This window comes from Patiria miniata, unplaced genomic scaffold (genome assembly GCF_015706575.1).
Source record: "Patiria miniata isolate m_02_andy unplaced genomic scaffold, ASM1570657v1 HiC_scaffold_23, whole genome shotgun sequence".
In the NCBI taxonomy this organism is placed as follows: domain Eukaryota; kingdom Metazoa; phylum Echinodermata; class Asteroidea; order Valvatida; family Asterinidae; genus Patiria; species Patiria miniata.
This window is the reverse complement of record NW_024037062.1, coordinates 8,176,446-8,198,436: the sequence shown is the minus strand read 5'-3', so window position 1 is coordinate 8,198,436 and position 21,991 is coordinate 8,176,446. Positions and strand designations below refer to the sequence as shown.

At 41.3% G+C, this 21,991-nt stretch overlaps 1 protein-coding gene across 1 annotated transcript; it reads left to right on the top strand.

Moving 5' to 3' along the window:
• Window positions 1-3: 3 nt before the first annotated feature.
• Window positions 4-9,996, top strand: LOC119731226 (sphingomyelin synthase-related protein 1-like). The gene is made up of 5 exons (XM_038204311.1): window positions 4-126; window positions 3,663-4,379; window positions 5,277-5,394; window positions 5,806-5,956; window positions 7,083-9,996. Exons 1-5 carry the CDS (start codon window positions 107-109, stop codon window positions 7,418-7,420), a joined length of 1,344 nt encoding a protein of 447 aa, XP_038060239.1. The 5' UTR covers window positions 4-106; the 3' UTR covers window positions 7,421-9,996.
• Window positions 9,997-21,991: the final 11,995 nt, after the last annotated feature.

Genomic DNA, 21,991 nt, shown 5'->3' with positions numbered 1-21,991 from the left:
AGTGAAAGACCATACCACGATGGAATTGGTCGCCATGCTAACATTTCCGTCATGTGGCAATAACGTTATTTATTAGGAAACACCAGGGTCATCGAACATTCACAAGATGAAGCACTTCAAAAAGAGGTAAAAACACGATCGAAGTTATTTTGATATACTTCTTATTATGCGGCTTATTAATATTATTATTAGTAGAAGTAGTTTTTAGCATGTTTAGTTATGTAGAACTAGTTTTACTTAGTAACATTGCAGTAGTTAGAAACTTTTAGTATTCAGCTCAACACACTGCAGTAATTCGTAAATCGCCGGGCTTCGCGGGGGGGGGGGGGCTAGCAAGTTCCATGGTCCAGAGAATAGAGGGAAAGAATTCCATACTGGGCCACCACTCTGACCTCCTACACAAAGCTAAGTCTATGGGCCATTACAGAAAAAGTGGAGCAACTATAGAATGCAGGGCCACGCCGGAGCAAGGTTTTTTATTTTGCGTGGAGGCGTGGATGGATAGGAGTAATAGATATGCAAACCTGCAAAAAGTGCTAAGTACAGCGAATGCACTTGTCTTCTGAGCTTCTCATGAAGGATCGGAAGGGAGGGCGTGCTTGTAAATGTGTTGGGGCCACGGGGCACTGTCTGGAGTGGCGGAGGCGCGGAGTCGTGGAGTCTTAGAGTCGCGGCGGAGACGCGGGGCACTGGAGTGGCGGAGGCGCTGAGTCGCGGAGTCGCAGAGACTCGCGCCGATAGAGGGCGCAATTCTCGGTGGAATTTTATTGAGAACGAAGCATACGTATCCATTTTAAATGGGCTCGCAAATTAGGAAGGGAGGAGGGCGACGGGGCACTGTCCGGAGTGGCGGAGGCGCGGAGTCGTGGAGTCTTAGAGTCGCGGCGGAGACGCGGGGCACTGGAGTGGCGGAGACGCGGAGTCGCGGAGTCGCAGAGACGCTCACCGATAGAGGGCGCAATTCTCGGAGATATCGACTGCGGCCGGCTCCACGACTCCATGATCGATTTTCGGAGGTAGGTCGACTGCGGCTCCACGCCTCCACGCAGCCGTACGGAGGCGCGGATGTAGAGTAAAGTGGCCCTGCATTCTATAGTTGTACCGAAAAAGTTGAGTATTATCAAAGAATTTTTGCACTGCTAAAAAAGTGTTTCTTCATCAGATTTACAACTATTGGTAAATGGTAGGCCTATAGCCCCATAAATGTGGCCTATTTACTGGACTGCCTCCGTAAACATAGGCCACACGTCCACATGTACAAAAATCGTGTCGACTTTGCCAAATTTTGATTTTCACATTAAGGCTTAGTTTGTTGGATTTTTTTGCTTTAGAAGCATACTCACCCACTTTATAGGCTAGTCAGAAAGTGCTGCCTTTTTCAGATGTATATTTTTCGTGAAATTTCCAGATTCATTTTTACACGTTTGCGTATCAAAATTTCAACATGAAATTTCACAAAAATTAGACATCTGAAAAAGGCAGCACTTTCTGACTAGCCTATAAAGTGGGTGAGTATGCTTCTAAAGCAAAAAAATCCTACAAAGTAAGCCTTAATGTGAAAATCAAAATTTGGCAAAGTCGACATGATTTTTGTACATGTGGACGTGTGGCCTATGTTTACGGAGGCAGTCCAGTAAATAGGCCACATTTATGGGGCTAGTAGGCCTAGTACTTACACACTAATTGCAACTGCAAGTTCACCCCAAACTTGCCTGGAATAACCATTACACAGGTCCTTGAAGTAAAATACGATCCACGATGAAGATTCAGCCTACAATTGCAGTGAAAAAAGGAGGAATAACCGCTAACCTGACAACCTTGCAGGCATGGCCAGGACTGCAATTGGTTTGTGCACAAAAAAAAATTGTGTACAATGAATGGCGGTTGATTACCATGCACAGCGCGCTGGCACTAGTTGTTTTTGCCGGCTGCGCGCATGACGTCATGCGGAAGCGTAACACCCAATGACTGTTTCATGCACTATGAGGTTTACCATCACAGCTGCGGTACTGGAACGGCAACCGATAAAACAGTGCATAAAACAGTCATCGGGTGTTACGCTTCCGCGCAATTTTTTTTGGGACCTGCCTACGCTGCTGGGTTACTCCAGCCCTAGATGACAACCCAATGATAAAATTTAGGGCTGGGTAACTCCAGCTAGTCTTATTAGGGAATATGAGTGGTGACCCAGTATGGAATTCTTTCCGAATACAGCCTGAAAGTATTCCATTTTGTGTTTGAGCTTCCGGACCCCTCCACGACCCTCGGCATTTTACATGGGGTTGCCCTTTCCTTTGCTATACTTGTTGACAGAATTTTCTAACCGTAATCACCCCAAGAAAAATTCGTGTTCAGGGTGATGTTGGAATTTTATCTTGGCATTCCACAACAAAAATATGAGAAATCAGTTGGAGATGGGTAGAAACAAATTTTACTTACGACCTTTCACATCTGGATTTTCGTACCTAGGTCCTTTGTTCGATTACATTAATTTTTTTTATGTATTTATTTTATTTCTTATTTTAACTGGGTACATGTAGCCCATTCAGTGGAATCCACTGATCTCCCATGGATCCCAGTAAAGAGAAGACAATGCGAAGAAATTACAGTTTTAGAGGCTGGAGGAAACGCCCAGAAGAGTATTCTGAGGAAAACCCACAGAATCGGGTAGGGACTGAAAACCCAATCCACATATTGGCCCAGGCAGGATTCGAACCCGGGTCACAGCGGTGGAAGGCGAGGAAAGTACCGCTACACCAACCTGACTCCCCAACCTGTCTTCACATTGCGAACTTGCGTGAGAATGAAAATGACGCAAAAATGTACCTACATTGTACATGTACAGGGTCTACATTCAATGCATTCTAGATTTAGTCAGGCTCACTTGAATGCAGTTCTTATCAAGGGTCATTTTAGATTTGTTTACAAATGAGAATTAGTCCTTCAAGCATGTCAAGTTTTATATCAACATGATCAAAAATAAATTGTGTGTCCCAAAAGACATTTTTAATAGTCTCTTATTTAAGTTTTGGTATTTACCCAATGACTGCCACAAAATAATTTTATAAATTTTCATCTTTGTGTGCTCCGAGTTCCACTAGTCCACATGTATTTTTTTGATTTTTGGAAGTGAGAGGTCAATTTTTGGCATGATATTTCTCTTTCATGTCATGGGATATTTCAGTATTTGCTGGTAACAATTTTACAAAGGCCTTTTCTATGGGTGATTTTCTTAAGTAATCAATGTACCCCAAAATAATTTTAAAACTCTGGCTTTTAAATGCTAATTTTCCTATTTGAGGTGTCAGGAAACGCACCACCAGGGGTCAACTTTCAGGCTCTATTGAGTCAAATAGTAAATATTTCAAGTTGAAATCACTTGGCTTCACTCTCAGGTGTGAAAATGTTGAAGAGCAGTCTCCTTTAAAAATTGAATTGAAACTTCAAACTTGGCTGGTGAAATACTGAGGACTTGTCTTTGCCTCACAAACATTTTTGAGAATTTTGTTGGCTAAAGACTAGAGTGAGTAAAGTTGGCCTGATATGGTTTTTGCACGTTTCCTACACTCAAGTTCCCAGTCTGTCTGATCCACATGAGTGACGCTTCTTAAAGTACATGTATTCATATTTAATATCACTGTTAATTTGATTGATTACTCCAGAGTCACCAGAGTCAATTTGCCCAACGACAAGAGTGTTCACCACTGGACGTGTGACGACGTGGCCCAGTTCCTGTTCCAGAATGGCATGGGCCAGTACTCCGAGCTGCTCTGCCAGCAAAACGAAATCGACGGCGAGGTTCTTCTCCTCCTTAAAGAAGTCGACCTCCGACTGCCACCGATTTCCGTCCCAGTCCTGGCCCATATAAAGCGGCTGGCCACACTAATTGATCATCTCAAAAAGCGAGAGTTGGTATTGGAAGGCGGAGCGTGCGGAAACGGGACGGCAGGGTCTTACGACGACCGCACGGGATTGGACAACGAGGCGGGTTTTGAGAGCAAAGTTGGTGGGCAGGAACTAGGCCACATCAGTCAGCGGCTAAACGCCTTCAGCTTCAGCGACGATGAGGACGATTTCATGTTTGGAAACTTGGACAGGCACCAACCCCCTCCCAGACAAGAGGTTTCTGAGCCGAAGTTCAAGCCCGAAATCTTCAAGACCACCGTCAGTTTCCTGTACGCGACCGCGGTGGGGCTGCTGACCGCTTTCGTGATGACCATCGCCCACGACCGCGTGCCAGACATGGACAAGTTTCCCCCACTCCCGGACATTTTCTTGGACAGTGTCCCGAGAATCGAGTGGGCGTTTCAGGCGTGCGAAGCCTGTGCCATGGTGTTGGCGGCCATTCTGTTTATTGTCATTGTTCTGCACAAACACAGGTACATTATGTAAATGTGTAAATCAAAATTTTGTTCATGTAATGTATGTCTTTTCTTAACGTACAAATCAGAAATGCTTGGACTTTGTGTTTTTCACTTTCAGCAGCATCAGGGACACTTTGAAAAATAGGGGGTACATGTATATTGAATTTTTATTCAAAAAATCCTCATCTTCTGATTGGTGGGTTGTTGATCACATGTCACTGATTATTCGTCCAAACCCACGGTCGGCCACACCGCAAAAGTAAAAGTTCCATTCCACGGTAAATAGAAGTTTCATTGCACAGTCACACTATTTCCAATCAGATGACGAGGATTTATTCGAGTATTGTACATTGTATAAAACAAATGTTGAATGTTTCACATAAAAATGCAATGGAAAGAATAATTTCATTCGGTGACAGATCGGCTTCACCTCATTGAATGGAATATCCTACATGTATCTGTCTGAAATTATTCATACCAATGATTGTACTCATAAACATTCATTGAACATTCATGAAATTATTCTTACCATTGCACTCAAAAACATTCATTGAACGTTCATAAAATTGTATATTCATAACATTTTCTTACCACTGCACTCATAAACATTCATTGATCATACATGAAATTATTCTACCATTGCACTCATAAACATTCATTGAACATTCATGAAATTATTCTTACCATTGCACTTTATTCATGGCACGTTAATGAAATAATTCCTACCATTGCACTCATAACCATTCATTTTTTTTGTATACCATATCATTCCTCTGTCTTTTCTGTTTAAAATGGCATCAATCCACTTTCGTTGCAATAAAAATTTACAGAACAAGTATTCAAAGTTTTGAGTGATCGGTGTTTTGTGCCACACCCCCAAACGTCATTGTCACTGTTTCGTCCCGTTTGCAGGTTTATACTTTTGAGGAGATTCTTTGCCCTGATGGGGTCGTGCTTTCTCCTGCGGTGTATCACCATGTTTGTCACGTCGCTGTCCGTCCCCGGATCTCACCTGCAGTGCAGCGGCAAGGTGCGAACTGTTTCTTAACGATTGAGCCTACATTAGTTTTATTTTCTGTTATCTGAAAAAAATATTCATTTCAGGCTTGAATCTAGACCAATATGCGGCTCGGTCCAAGAAATAAAGGCTACATGTGGGAACAAGAGAGGGCGCTACTTGACCACTTTTAAGAGCCTCGTGTACAGGCCACATCATGTGCGCGTTCTGGTTCGCGCGCGCGTATAGGTTCGCGCGCGTAAGGGCACATTTTACGCATTTTATTCTGAATACCTGTATATACGCACATAGCCATAGTGTCTTTGCTTGAGCAACTCTCAGCAAATCTCCCTTTCTTACCGTTGAGGGGGTACTAGTGACCCCAGTGAAAATTCTCTTTCCTTCAATCAGTCAACATTTTGTTGTATTTACCTTTTGCTGTAGGTGTACGGAAGTTATTGGATGAAGATGCACCGTGCGCTGGAGATCATGTGCGGACTAGGAATGAGCGTAACTGGAGTTCATACGTGCGGGGACTACATGTTTAGTGGCCACACGATATGCTTGACCATGTTTAACTTCTTCATAACCGAATGTAAGTCATTAACAAGTGGACCTTTGCTACTTCAAGAGGGCCCCTTTTGTGTCCTGTTTGTAGCTATCTCACTAACTGACAGACTGACGGACTGTCACGTGTTAGCCGGGCAGTGCTGTCATATAGGATTACCCTGTAACGCCATGAATGTGCTACATCTGGCACATTGTGTGGACCAGACGCATGACAAGAGTTCCAATGGATAGCCATCCTGAATTAATTGACTAACTGACTGACTGATTGCACTGATCTCTATATAAAGACTGGATAGCTAATACGGAGCTGCACAATGTAAGAATTTGACGCCATATTGGTGAGATCGGCTGGTGATCTACAAAGAACAAGTTGCCGTTTTTATAGACAGCATGATTTCTTTTGTAATGTCGCGGTTCACTTGACTTATATTTTGACCACCACCACCACTGACCAAGGTTAACTACAATTTTTCTAACGTCGTGGTTACTAAAATGCCGCAAATATAACTTTTTTGGCGTTTTGAAATAATAATCACTACGGAAATGTGTCCCTTTTAGAACATCATAATATGTGTACGTGACCAACATGCGCGTCAACTGTTGATACAACGCGCGCGTATTTACGCGTAGAACGTTCGTATTATACGCGGCCATCTTCGTGAGACCGGGGGCGAATTGGTCAATATACAAAGTCTACTGTGTGAATGTTGTATGCATATCCAGTCTTTATATAGAGATCAGTGACTGATTGACTGACTGTCGCTTAGACTGGTTGTTGGCTTTTGCAGAGAGCTGGGCAGTGCTATCATACAGTATTACTCCATAACGCTGTGAATGGTCTAAAATGTATGACGAGACTTCCAATGAACAGTCATTCTGAATCGCTTAAAAATAGTTTTGTGTGCAGTGGGACCAGCTTTACTCCAACGAAACTGAAAATAAAAGCCTTTTTTAAGAGGGTTGCAGATGCTGGGTACATGAATAAGGGGGCGGGGAGGGGGGGGGGTGAAGGAAGAAAGAAACAATAAGTAGGTTTTTTGGTCAAAATTAAAATTTTAATTGGCACAGGGAAAGCAAAACTACAACAATATATTCTGTCAAGGATTGTAATGTTTCAACATTGCTTCATTTTTTGAATCCCGACCCTACAGACACCCCGCGCAGGATGACCCTCCTCCATACTGCTTCCTGGGTTCTCAACCTCTTTGGGGCTTTCTTTGTCCTGGCCGCCCACGAGCACTACTCCATCGACGTGGTCATCGCCTTCTGCTTCACGTCCCGGCTATTCCTGTACTACCACACCCTGGCCAACACGCGGGCCCTCCATGCCCAGCGGGACCGGCGTGCTCGGGTCTGGTTCCCAATGTTCTCCTACTTTGAGGCTGAGGTGGACGATGTGGTGCCCAATGTGTACGAGTGGCCATTCTGCCTTCCCAGCTTTCGGACCTTGATACCTTGGAGGGCCAGGAAGAAGGCAGTCAAGGACTGAAGCTTGTTTACCATCCCAAACAGCTGAGGATTTTAAAAGTCCTCACCTTACAGGTCGTCCCAAGTCCTCATAGGTCCTGACAAGTCCTCACAAATGTTTACAAGTCCATCACAAGACTTCAAAATGCCTCATAAGTTTTCAAAATTCTGTCACAATCTTCGCAAGACCACACAAGTCCTCAAATGTCCTCACAAGTCCTCACAAGTCTTCATATGGCCATTTCATCACAAGTCCACACAATTCATCAAAATGTCCTCATGAATGCTCACATGTCCTAAGAAGCTTTCACAAGTCCTCACAAGTCCCCCATCCCGTAAGTCCTCACAAGTTCCCACACCCCCTTCACACTCCATCACAAATCTTCTCAAGTCCCTACAAGTCCTACCGAGGCCTCATAAGTCCTAACAAGTCCCCACAGACCCTCACAAGTCTTCACAAGTCCATCACAAGTCCTCACAATTCCCCACAGGTCCTCACAAGTCTTCACCAGTCTTCACAAATCCTCACAATTTCTCACAAGTCCCAAAAGTTCCTTGCATGTCTTCCCAGGTCCATCACTATAGCTCTTGTAAGTCCTAACAGGTCCTCACAAGTCTTCACAAATCCACACAGGTCCTCACAAGCCTTCACAAGTTCATCACAAGTCCTAACAAGTCTTCACAAGTCCCCACAGGTCCTCACAAGTCCTCACAAGTCCTCACAATATCTCAAAAGACCTCATACGTCCTCGCAAGTCCTCACAGGTCCATCACACATCCTTACAAGTCCTCACAAGTCCTCACAAACATAATGCAAACACAAGTTATGTAAATGAACTGCAACATGGGCATCAATTGCTCACTGAAAAATGTGCCTTCATGCTTAATCAAAAACATTTCAAAAAAAAATTAAGTAAAATGTTAATTTTTATAACAGATTGCATAAAATTTGAAGTACTAAAAACCTTTATATTTATAAGGTTTGTTTAGAATATTGTGCATGAGAATGATTATGTGTTTGAGTACGAGTAACTATAATAGTTATTATTTTTACAGAACATTAGGCCTTATGTTTTTCATACTATTATCAATGCCATAATTAAACTAAACCTTCAGTACATACCAAATACGAGACCAGTGCTAATAATTAAATAAGTGTTTGTTGTGTGCTATCTTAGGTAATTAACCCTCCTGCTATTTAAACAGTCACAGACAATCAAAATTCACTTCCACTTCCCCTGCTACACTATTAACAAAGGCTAGTCACCAGCAGTCAGATCATATGTCAAGCCAAGCACCGTGATTAGTCAAACTAAGTCAACAGGCAAAGCAAGAAGTTGTGGTCAAAGCTGTGTTATCACTCACCCGGAGTCAAAACATAGCTGTATCCAGTTACTTAAACAGTCCCAGCCAGTCAATCCTGCTTTATGTAGGCTGGGAATTCTTAACTGCTGAAAACACTCACTTGTTTGGTTTTGACTGAAGATGTATGTTTGCATAGGAGGGTGTTAAAGATGTACATTGTACATGTATTGTCCATGTTATTTATTTTTTTTTTAAGTTTCACCCCGAAAAATATACATTGTGTACATGTGTGTTTTCTTTTTAAGTTGTTCTTTTTTTTTTAGAGCAGAACAAAAGTTCTTCTCTGTTGAGTGAGACATCGATTGAAAAAAATTGGCCCATGTTTGTATCAATTTCCATCGATGGTCGGATTACCATCGTTTGTAAAGAAAGAGACTTTTTTTAAATACTGCCCCAAATTTTACCAAATATGTAGTTAGTCCAGATTTTGTTTGGCATCTGTAACACGTCTGTGAATGGGTGCAAGCCAGTTAGTCTGATTCCCTGACCTTCAATTCCCATCGTCTGTAAATTCCTCCTTTTCGTCTGAAGAAGGGTCAGGGAGCCAGGCTATAGAACAAGAACAGCATTTTTTCTCGGTTTTTCCGGCATCTGTGAGCACAAAACTTTAAACAGGTCCGTGTGACAATATTTGCTATAAAATACATGTGCTAACTCCCAAATGCATTCCATTTCTGAAAATTACAGCCAAAGCAAATGTTGTAGATCGCCTTTAAGTAGCTGTAGTTTACGTGTAATGTAAGGCCAAGTTATGCCATTGATTATTTTGGCAAGATATGTCCGAGAAAAAGATGTAAAGGTCCAAAGGGGTGTAAACATTCTTGGGGACATGGAAGAGGGGAGAATTAAAATAGTCTTCTGACACCATTGGAATGTTGGGAGGAAGGGTGATGATTGAAAACTAATGGGGCCCACAAAGGGGTTTGGACGGAGAGGAAATGTGATTTTGGATAATGGGGGGATATACGTGTAGAGTGCTCTATTCAAACTTGAATTGTAAACGGTCAGTATTTTTGGGTGTCTGGTATACTCGGGGGGTTGATATTCTTATTGAAGGGTGCATACCTATGTTCCCCAATACCGATGTTCCCCAACCCTAACCCTAAGGAATTTGGGCATCGGTATCTGTCAACGGATCACAAGAAGAGGGTAAGTGTTCTTTCAGCAAATGTAACCAAATCACAAAAGGATTTTTGTTTTGCTGATAGCACCTTTTTGTGATCCGTGGACAGATTTTTAAAACGGTGGTTGTGTTTAAAATTCCGTAACTTGAAGAGTACAAGGGTGATTTGAATGATTCTTATACTAAAAGAAAGCTTATGAATTGGGCTTTCATATCCTAGATTTTGAAAGTGCTACATGCAGAACTTCACTAAAACAATGGTCCCGACATTTGGGCTTCGGTCGTTTTTGACTCACCCTGTATTTTTGTGTAAAGGTGTTGCTTTTAAAATTGCCAGAAGTGTGTGTTATTTACTCTCATCACCAAGCAGTTGCAGAAAAAGATATAACTTAAAGAACTACTAATTAGCTTAGGTAATGAGGTATTTTTTTAACTAGAATTTTTTTTTACCCGGGCACTGCATGCCAACAGTTGCTGAGATCTGATGTGAAGTTGTTAATTGATACATATATAATATAAGCATACATAATTTATTACGTACATATTTTTATATAATTGACATTGTACATAAAAAAATAATACCGCAACTAAAACATTTTGAACATGGTAGTAATTTCAGCGCATGAATGTAAACGTAGGTTTTGTTCTTGTGTTTTTATTATTGCTGTAAAACACTCCAGTTTGTGCATTTTAAAACGCATAGCTGCCAACTAGTACGATTTTTTCGTAATTATTACGAATTGTTTGTTAAATTACGAAAATACGATTTGCCACTAAAACATTACGAATTTCCCATTTTCTACCTAACGAAAAAAAAAATGTAAAGTATCGTTTTTGACCGAAAACGCAATAATGGATGGACTGGTGACAAGTCTAATAAGAATGCAGTCAAGCACCTGATAGACATCAATGAAGTGTGCGCAGTGGAGTACTTGAGGACCAGACTAAAAACATTTTTCAATGGTGTGTCATTTGTGTGCATCTCGTGGATGTGTGGTTGTGTGTACTGTGACTACTTTTCAGTGACGATAGTGAGCACATTTAGTCGCTTATTGCCGGGATGAGACCCATCAGTGCGAGATTTTAATCATGGAATTTAATAAGAGTATGGTTGGAATAATTGGTAATAGAGTTTGAGTTTGTCACAACGGACAGAAAAGATAAATCAGCATGCGTTTGCAAGGTATGTTGGCAGGATATTTCTATTGCATACGGTGGCCATAGATCATTGTGTGTAAAAACATGATACGAACTCGAAACTCAACATCGATAGCATGCATCTCAAGAAAATATGCGCACATGTTATTGATTTTATTATTTATTTGACTTCAACAAACAAATACAGACATTAAAACAAAATTAATAAAAAATAAAAAAAAATATTTTTTTTTTTTTTTTTTTTTTTTTTTTAAATTATCTTTTTGCCTACAGTACATTATTGTTCACAACAAGAAGGGTATGCACATGTATGTGTACATGTAAACCATGTACCTGTACTCGATGTTGGTAAAGCTTTCGATAAAACGAGAAGTTGAAAATGACCGCGCGGGTTGATTACTAATTGGGATTTTGAAATGTTGGCAGCTACGTGTTTTAGTTGATCGATAATGGAGCTTTTAAAAAAATTTGAAGAACAAATTTTAGTTACACATGAAAATGTTTTGCTTTCGAGTGTTGTGTGCTTTTTTGTTAACAGATTTACCAAAGCGTTTATACATTGTAGGATGATTGCGTATGATGAAACCAAATGGCATGTATTTGCTAATACAAGTTTTAAATTTGGAAAGCATATTTTGTTTGTTGTAAAAATAATCTGTGGTGTGCAGTTGTTTGAAATTGGAGTTATATTAAATCTGAACTTACTGACCTAATTGCATAGCAGTGTGTCTGCTAAACTTGGTTTTTTTTTCTGTGGCATATTTTGGTGTGCAAAGCATTTTTTTTTCATAAGAGTTTACGGTGCCACCATGTGACAATCTCTTGTGTGAATTTGTGGGGTTTTAAAAAGAACCGGGGAAACTCAACATTTCGGACAGTATTGACCTTTCTGTTAAACATTAAGCGCCATTTTGAATGGGCTGCCGCAAGGGCATAAATTGAAGCCGTGGTTGGCGACATATTTTCTCTCGTGGTCCTCCGATTAACACCCTCATTACATAAGAAAATGGCATGGTAAGGATGTATTTTGTTGACTGTTGATTATTTTGTATATTCAACAATCAGATAATATTGTTGCAATCTATTAATTACAATTCTTAAATGTAGTGTTGGGCCTTCGATAGTTTGGCAACCCGTGGTTGGCAAAATGTGCCAACTACGCGTCGGCGATTGAATTCAAGGTCTATCCGGTTCCTTCGTGTGACGTCACTTCAGTTTAAACCACGCCCGCTGCACACAAAGTAGCATTGGAACAGAAGATAACGCAACTTGAGTGTTTATCCAATGTGCGCTAGTAATCAGTGGTGCGCCTTTAGCTGAAAATATAATAGTTTATTCAATGACTTTAACCTCGAAAATGATGTTTAAATTATTATCTTTTGCTGAGAACATATTGGTTAGAGTGGTCAGAAATTGCCTCAGAAATCTAGAATCCGATTTTTTTTTCGGGGCCCTTAAGTGGGCCCCGAACCCCTACCACGCCGTAAGGGCTTCGCTCTTTGCGCTGGCATTAGTTGTGATCAAGGTATATGTCCCCCCCCCACACTTTTGAGAAGCGATTGACGCCCCTGCCCCGGTGCTTACTTTATTTCCAATCTCGTTTCCAATAGTAAGCCCTGGATAGGAAACTTTTTTCCTGTATTCTGATTCGATATCGCAATTTGCTAATAATGGATTTATATCGTGCAGTTGGTGTTGTTATTTCCAACGTGCATTACAGGTTTTCACGATTATTGTAATTGTAACGTCCATCGCCTTCTCAATAATACTCCTTTTCTTTCCAGTTTGCTCAACAATATGAAATGTGATACTGCATATTGGCGGGCCAAATTGTAACATTTTAACTTCCAAAAAAAAATCGCGTTTTTATAACTCACGGCGCCACGAATTGATGCTGTTTCTACTCCAGACACCGCATACAAAAACAAACGCTAATGTAACGCACATGCAGGCACCAGACTATTCCTCATTTGCATACGTGTTCAAAAAATCTTGCACATGCAAATGATCCAATACCAGGGTGAGAGAGCAGGTAGTGGTGAGCGCGTACTGCTTGACACCCTGGGGACGAGGTTGCCACGAAATGGACACTTCCGAATTCCTGCTTGTCAATCAACCAGAGCTCGTCGACCAATTAGATCACGATTTTCGGTCACGTGCCCGCAGTACCACGACTGGGTTACACGCAAGCACTGTATGAGAAATGTACACAAACCAAAGTGGGCGGGGCTAATGACAACTTGGCTCCCGATTTGTCGAGAGGCAGAATAACTGTCTATATAATAGACACGCGTGAATTATAAGGCGGGGTTGGAAATCATTGGCTTAGCTTTGTATAGCTGGGATAGATGAATTTCTAATTCACAAATTGGCCGAGGCACTGTGCTGTCTTGTTGAGAGGATAAACAACTAAAGGTCCTCGATTCATACAATGGGTTAATTAGCATTGAGAGCCTCGTTTTCAATGTTAATTTGAAAGTCCCCTATAGGCATAAGTAAACCTTTCGTGCATTCATTGTTACTCAATTAAAATAACAACAGAACGGCTGTAAGATACCGGCAACGCACCAGGTGTATATCGACCACGGCAATTTTATTCGAATTAACGTAAATTAGCTTAGGCCCTGCGGCAAATTTGTTTTCTTGTCAATCCAAGAGCCGAGAGGGATGGATTGACTTCAAAAGCAATTTCATCAGACGATAAAATTAGCATTTTAATGGCTGCAAACCATAGAAAACGAGACGGGATTCATGCAGATGAAAGAACGTAAAAAACATTTCGAGTTGGACAATTTTTACCCATGCCGAATGGTTAGTAACTCGCATTTCCATGGTTTAATTCTGTGCATAAATGCATGGTAAATGTGTAGTCTATGTGGACTCCATGGCATAAAGTAAAGTAAATATTCTTTCTCATGAGTATGTCATGAGAAAGATTTTTGGCCATGGGGCCATCGCAGATTTGCCCTTTGAAAAAAATATAGGTAGAATAACAAGCAATGACAGCCATTTTGAAAATTTTAATAATTGCTTGTTAATTCTATCTATATTTTTTTTGTCAAAGGACAATTTCCATGCTCTGACTGTGTTCCAAATGCCATGCTTGTATCATCAAAGGCACAATTCCCGACTATTTCCCCTATCTGCCCCTGTAGATCCGCCCCGGTATGCTTCCAATTAAATTTTACGGTCATTGGTAACCACAATTACCTATGAAAAATAGCCATTAACAGCTGGGTTTTTTTTTAATGAGGCCTTTATAATATAAATACTTCTATGTACATTTACTTTATTTTCAATTTGATGAATTTTTATCTCCTTGCAGCAGCAGGAAAATTCGGCATTATCATGATTATAAGGCCAGCGCCACATGACGATGCAGGAAGACTGTTGATGTCTAGGTCATGATGGAACTTGACGAGTTTCGTTCTGTTCGACGTTACAAATACAGAGCGAGTCCAAAAAAGCGGAACCCCAACCCCAACGAAAATATTTCATATTCAAAAAAAATATGTAGCACCAAACATAATCATGACTGGAAAGCCAATTTCATAAGCTACTTTTAGATTGAAAAGTTCCTGAAACTGCTCAATCTGTTCAAAGAATACACCATTTAAACGCAATGACCCTGAAATCTGTTCGTCAAAAAAAAGCAGTTTAATGTGTATTCTGACTGTTTGAAACAACAAAGAAAATGACACTGAAAACTTCTTTCAACAACTGTCAACAAATGTTTAGTACACAATATCTTTATTAAAAACCCAGGTTAGGCAAACAATATGATTAAAAAAAAAATACATTTTTTTTTTTAAAGACGGGCCTTCAAAAGGACTTTGTTCAATATTTTTAACTTTTAAGCTGAGGTTTAATCGCTGGAGACAATTGTGACGACGATTCTCGAAATCGCATTTTGTTGACGAAAGAGGTTTTAGGGTCATTGTGTTTGATGTTGATATTTTCTTTGAACGGATTGAGCAATTTCAGTAGTTTTTCATCTAAAAGTAGCTTATGAAATTGGCTTTCAAGTCACTATTATATTTGGTGTTACATATGTTTTTTTAAAATACGAAATACAATTTTGGGGTTTGGGTTCCGCTTTTTTTGACTCACCATATATATAGGAAATCAATTGTGGCTTTTTGCGCATCTGCGTTGCTCATTACTACGAAGAAATCATATCGAATATCCTTTCCAATAAATTCAGGAAGTAACCGTATGATTATTTTTCAAGAAGTACTTTCATAAACTACAGAGGTAAACTGACTATAGTTGCATTCAAGGGCGGATCCAGAACAAGATTTGTTTTTTTCGGGGGGGGGGGGAGGGGGTGGGTCGGGGGCCAAAAACCTTTTTGGTCTGTCAACAGAAATTGCGGCGTGAGGTTCGGAGCCCAATAAGGGCCCCGAAAAGTTTTCGGATTCTAGATGCTTTGTGGTGCGATCTGAGGCAATTTTTGACCACTTTAATCTTTTTTTTTTAGTAAAACATGGTGCTGTACTCATTGGCTGCCTTTATTGCGACGTCACTTTAAAAAAAAAATGGCGGGGGGGGGGCATGCTCTGGCCCCACTGGATCTGCTCCTGGTTGCATTATCATATTTTTTGTTGAAGTCGAACAAAGAAATTGACTGGAGTGGGGTTTGAACCTGCGACCTCTGGAAGGCCGTTCCGGCGCTCTACCATTAACTGAGCTAGCAATCCTCATGTTTGGGGTTCCCCAAGTTTGTCAATTTTCTGTCCTAGTTCAAGGGGCGCTAGTCAGAAGCCATCAACCCGTTTGTGCCATGTAGCCAGGGATCACGCCAAAAGCCAGGATTCTAGCAACATTAACAATGCTGCAAACCTAATTAAGAGTGCGTTCGTTTAGCTCACCCGGGTCGACACGGGTAAAGGCAGACGGGTCAGCCACGACAGCCGGGCTAATCGAACGCTCAACCGTGGGCCATGATCCTCACGTGACGCCCTTAGCCGTGGCCGTATCCACTGACAAAACGCCCGTTTCGGATTGGGTCATAGTTTGAGAGTTACTGCGTTTTAGTCAATTGCAAAACTAAAAAAAAATTGGGCTGACTTATTATTATAGCGACAAAAGTCGCAATCAACTCAATAAAATGATTACCTTTAGACTTCAAATAAAGTCAACTTTTAAGTCTACTTGAGATTTTCACTGCCCGGCCGCCATATTTGTCCGTTTCTAGGGAATGAACAACGCATGCGTGACGTACTTCCACCAGTGACTCTGCTCCACGAGCAGAGTCTGTGGTGGCTGACCCGGTTGAGCCCCGAGAATGACGTCAGAGCTAATCGAACGGCACGGGGCTGACCCGTGTCGACCCGGGTGAGCTAAACGAACGCACCCAATAGCAAGCGGGAATCACTCAAAAAGACCCTGCCGCTTTTTATTACAAGTTTTCAAGTAAACCACGCACGAAGGGAGACTGAACTTAAAATTAAATTTAATGGGCCCGTATGCAACCAAGCCTGTAAATCATGTTCAGGCTTTCCAGGGCCATTTTAACTTTTGACTGCCATGTGTCATGAACATCACCGCAGGGCGAAATGAATTCAATTTCAGGAATGCTCGCTCAAATTTGCAATTCAATCACTCAAAAAAAAACGGAACCATTTGTATTTACCACGATGTAATCATGATAATGGCATTGTATAGGATGGCATCATTCAGTCGAGATGAACAGCACGGAAATTGAATGCGAGTACATTTTATGAAATCTATATATAACTCCCCAAATTTTCATCCCCAACACTACGCCCTACCCGATCTATGATCGGGTAAACCAGCTTGTAATGAATAAGGCGAGAATCAGTCGGCTAAAGCATCTGTGGGCGAATGAGGGCGCTGTATGAAAAGACGTCATGAGAGCTTTGTTTTAGCACCTTGAAGGGCGTAACCCTGTATTAAAATTCCCATAGACACTAGTGCTCAATGCCCATACTTCAAAATTCTCTTTAAAAATACTCAGAGCTCTCACAGGTATTTAAGCTGCACAGAAAAATGATGATCAACGTGTCATCTTTCATTTCCCTTTTCATTTTTTTTTGGTGGCTTGACCATTGAATATTCGAGATATTCTCACCCAAAGACAACGACCCCTATTTTCCCCAAAGCGGAAAAGTAGCCATCTTGAAAAATGATCCCTGACAACATGACAAAATAGCGCCACTTTCGAGCCCAATAGCATCCAAAATGCTCAAAATTGGAAGCCCCAAGTCCGGGCCAGAGGTTCATTGCCATATCTCTTTAATTCCCCAATTTTATGGCTCTCAGAACTCTAATATTTTGAGGGTAGGCCTATAACTTTTATTCATGAGCTCGGCGGGTGGATTTAGGCTGCGTGCATTGCAGTGATATTTTGCGTGCGTGGAACCGGTCCCTGAAGCTGCTAATTCGCCATCTTGGATCCCGCAAGCGTCACGCCGCCGCCGGGACGAACGTATGGGCTCCGTGCGCCGACAAAAGAGGGCGCCCTTTTACCTAGCAACGACGTCCCATGGGCGGGACATTTCGCTGGTTGACGCGCACCGTTCCTTGTGTGTGACGCACGTACACCACCAGGGGATTTGTCATGCACACGCAGTGGCCGCGCTTCGCGGCAATGAATTGCAGTCAGGTAAGATGGCGTCGGTCGGTCACCCCCAACTGTGCTTGCTTTGCCGGTGAGGGGGTACTTCTGAGAATAGTTTTTTTTTCACAACCTTCTCCCTACTATAATCAATATTATTCTTTGGATGTTGGCCAATCCTAGAGAACAGGATTGTGTTAATCTCAAAAGCTGGACAGTAACTAACACAATTCTAGTTTTTGCTGCCTTCAATATCTCTGAAAGGAGAAATAAATAGAGCCTGAATGCTAAAGGTCACGCGGATAAGCTTCCGGAACCCTCGCGCGGTTCGCCTATGAGGTTGAACTTTCTCTTGCTATAATTTTTGACACTGTAACCACCTCGATATGCATTCATGTTGAAATGTTTATCTTGGCATTCTTTTAAAAAAAAGTTATGAAAAATCACTTTCATAATTTCATTTACTACCTTTAACATCCGGCATTTTCGTTCCTTTCACATCGCGTACTAGCGTGAGAACGAGAATATATAACGACGCGAAGATTTACCTACCTACTGCCGATCGGTTCTAGGTTTAGTCGGGCAGGCTCGACTGCATGCAGTCCTTAGCAGCGGTCACTTTAGATTTTTTTTTTCTTTAATGCTAATTAATGAGTCCTTAAAGTTTATTAACAAAACAAAAACAATTGTAAACCCTAAAAGACATTTTGGTCTTCTATTTAAGTTTTGGTCTCCTATTTAAGATTTCATGCAAATGATGGCCATGCACAATGTTTCATCAGATTTTCGGAAGTGAGTGGTCAATTTTTGGCACGCTATTTCTCTTCCACGTGTGGTAATTGATTAGTTTCCATACATTGATATGCTGGTAACAATTTCACAAAGCCCCTTTTTGGGGGTGATTTTCTTAAGAAATCAATGTACCAAAAATGATTGCAAATTTTAGATTTTGTTTGTACGTGAATTTTCCTATCCAGGGGTTCCGGAAGCGCGCCACCAGGGGTGAACTTTCGGGCTCTAAGGTTGCAGACCAGTAATTAAACTTCCATAGACCCCAATGGTAAATGCTCACACTTCAGAAATTCGGGAAAAATACTCACAACTCTCCAAGTTGTTCGAGACACACATCAAATTAAAGCTTATTTCATCATCTTTCATTTTCTTTTCAATTTTCAGGGGGCTAACTGATGACTTTTAGGAGAAATTTCCATCCGAAGATGATCACCCCTGAAAATAGTCCTGAAGCCCATCGCCATGTTGAAAAACGATGCCTACACTCCATTGCAAAATAGAGCGCTTTATAATTAACTAAGGGCCCCAATTTCAGCCAAATTGAACGGAACTACAAGCTCACAGTCCTGTGCACGGTTCCACCCATATTTCTTTTTACAAACCCTCAAGTTCATGGCCCACAGCATGCTCAAATACTGAAGATTTTGAGGGCATGCAAATCGTGATTTGGCCGGCGCAGGCAATTTCGGACCGATTTACTGGTCTGCAACCCTAAACCAACTACACGTATAGAAACCTTGCATTTGTTTACTACGCGTGCGTCGTGGGTGACTCAAGATGGCGGCTGTAGCTTGAATGCGTGGGCAATGTAAGCATGCAATTCCAGTTAGTATCCTCCATGGAGGTCGGTGGAAGGAAGGAAGATGTTTTGATCAATAAGATGACTCAATAACTCATTCCCTGAGATTGGAGGGCCTGAAAAAACAAAGATTCATCATGTCTAATCTGAAACAAAGTAGAACGCAATAACGAACACGATATACGTGCTCATTCGTTATAGTGATTGTGCATTGTATAATTTACTACTTGGGGAGCTAAAGGGGATGTTCATTTCAAATGGAAAAGTGAAATAGAAGTTCAAGACATCTAAAATTAATGTATAGGCCACCTTATGGACACAACGCCTACAAAAAAGTTTATCATTGGTTTCAAGTTCAATGGGACTTTTATAGGAGGTGCGCAACCCAAACTCCTTTGTGCTAGTATAATAGTATCTTATGACAAATGTTCAGTGGCATGCAAGCGCTGTCAGTACCAGCCTATCACGCAGTGCCCCATTTACAACTTGTGAGACTGAACTGAAGCAACCTCGTCCCCAGTGCTTACTTTATTTCCAACCTCGTTTCCAATAGTAAAGCAGGTAGTGGTGGGCGCGTACTGCTCGACACCCTGGGGACGAGGTTGGAACTGAAGTAATTCGTGGCGTCCTGTTGTTACGCCGGGCTTTCCCGTTGAGGTTTATTCGGGGTCGACAAACTTTTCCAATATAACTGCGTACAGTTTCTCAAACAATTGCCTTGGAAATGGAAACAACAGCTGTTTAGATGTGTGGGTTGTTGTTGTTGGGCCGGGGGCACGCGGTGGGGTCAACTAAACATCGGGACATGTAAATTGTACGTGCAGATGTATGTACATGTACAATGTACATGTACATGTGCATGTACGTACACGTACATGTACATCTACATGTACATTTGTACATGCCACAGAAGTTTGTGTGACCTCGGAATGGTGAGCTTTTGCTGGAGGGAGGGGTGAAGGCGAATGACCGAGCGGAAGCCCGGGGAAAGAAAGATGCATGGCAAGAGATCATGGGTTCACTTTTAGCTGGTCTCAGAGGGCCACAGTCCATTTTGTACCTTTCTGACTGACCGGACTGCATGACTGCATGACTAACTAGCACACAGACAGACAGACTGACCATGACTGACTGACCATATGGAGGATTCGTTATTATTCCTCCATGGACTGACTGACTGACTCTCACTTGTGAATTAGACTTGCTTTAATTAAAGGGAAGATACAACATTTGCAAACATTAAAGAACTGAATGATCAAATTATCACGTAATACCTTACTGAATGGTTAGGGAATGACAGTCTAATTAAAGCATCCTTTAAACCGTGGCTCCTGGTGTGCTGTCTTTTTCACGAAAAACTGTATTTTTCCAACGCTGGTCGGCCGACCAGCAATGGAGAAAACTTTTTTTTTCAAAACTGTTCTTACTTTTTCATATTTAGTTATTCTGACTTTTCTTTGCAGTTGATTACACACCTGTGAAGGGGTTCAAGCTTGCTAGACTTATTCTCTGACCTTAAAATTCCCCAAAGTGTATTAATTACTCCGTTTCATCTTAAGTGGGATCCGGGAACCAGACTACAAGAATATGTGGTTTTTCCAGTATCTATAAGCCCAAAACGTGAATTAAGTCAGTTTAACAATATTTTCTATAACATACTTATCCTCCAAATCCATTTATTTCTGAAAATTGCAGCAAAAGCAAATGTTGTATATTCCCTTTAACTTTAGAGCCTCGATTTGCCCCCAACATTTGACTCCAATCATGGATAGACCAGACCAAATCATTAGGCCAAATAAAATAAAACAAACATGTTTCGTGTCCTGCCTTTTTGAAAAAAAAGGAAGCGGGAGGCCCTTTTTTCCCCTCCAAATTGCCGCCCGACCGGGCTATTTTTCAAGATGGCCGCTATTTCTTTTGAAAAATAGCACCATTGGACTCAGGAAATGACATACCAACTTTATATGGGCTAGATGCAACAGACATAAGTCAGAATTTAGCAGGCTTTTGTAATCCTGCCTAATTTTGGCCGTTTTTACCCTGTTTTTCAAAAAAAAAAAAAAATCCTACTTGAAAAGAATTTTGAATAGCACTAGATGGTTATAAGTGTTTGGCACGAGATTCTGAAACATGATATTCATGCTAGGCTGTGGCACGTGCTGCTCTATGGTGCACGTATTCAAAGATAAATTGGTCAATTTATTCTTAAAATTCCGGTGTAAATCATATTTTCGGAAGAACCACGGTAAAAGAAATAAAGAACATTTTCCGAATATCTTATCGAGACACATGTAATTTATGAACTTCACACATCTTTAGTTAAAAAAAACACTGTAAATTGAAAATCGGAATCATGTTATATGAAAGCATAGGGAAAGGACACATTTTCTCTACCAGGAAACGAAGTAATAGGCCTATACATTAAAACACCGTCATGACGAAAGACCGATCCGCATTACTGGTCAGGGGGGTAATGATATGTCAGTGTTCATTATCATGCGTGGGGACGCATAGCGCATAATGAGTCCCTACGGGGAATTGATTCAAAAACACCCCCGCCCACACGTGGAGCAGGCCATGGAAAAAAAAGAGTTTATCCGAACTACTACGCAAGTGAGTGCGCGCACAGATATATCCGTGTACATGTAGTATAGACACTGTACATATCGAGTGCATTTAGTTCTTGGGACGTGTGTTGGTTGTAGCGTAGGGAGAACTATTTTGGAACGTACATGAGGAAACATATATGGGCCAACTAATTTGATTGAATAAACTC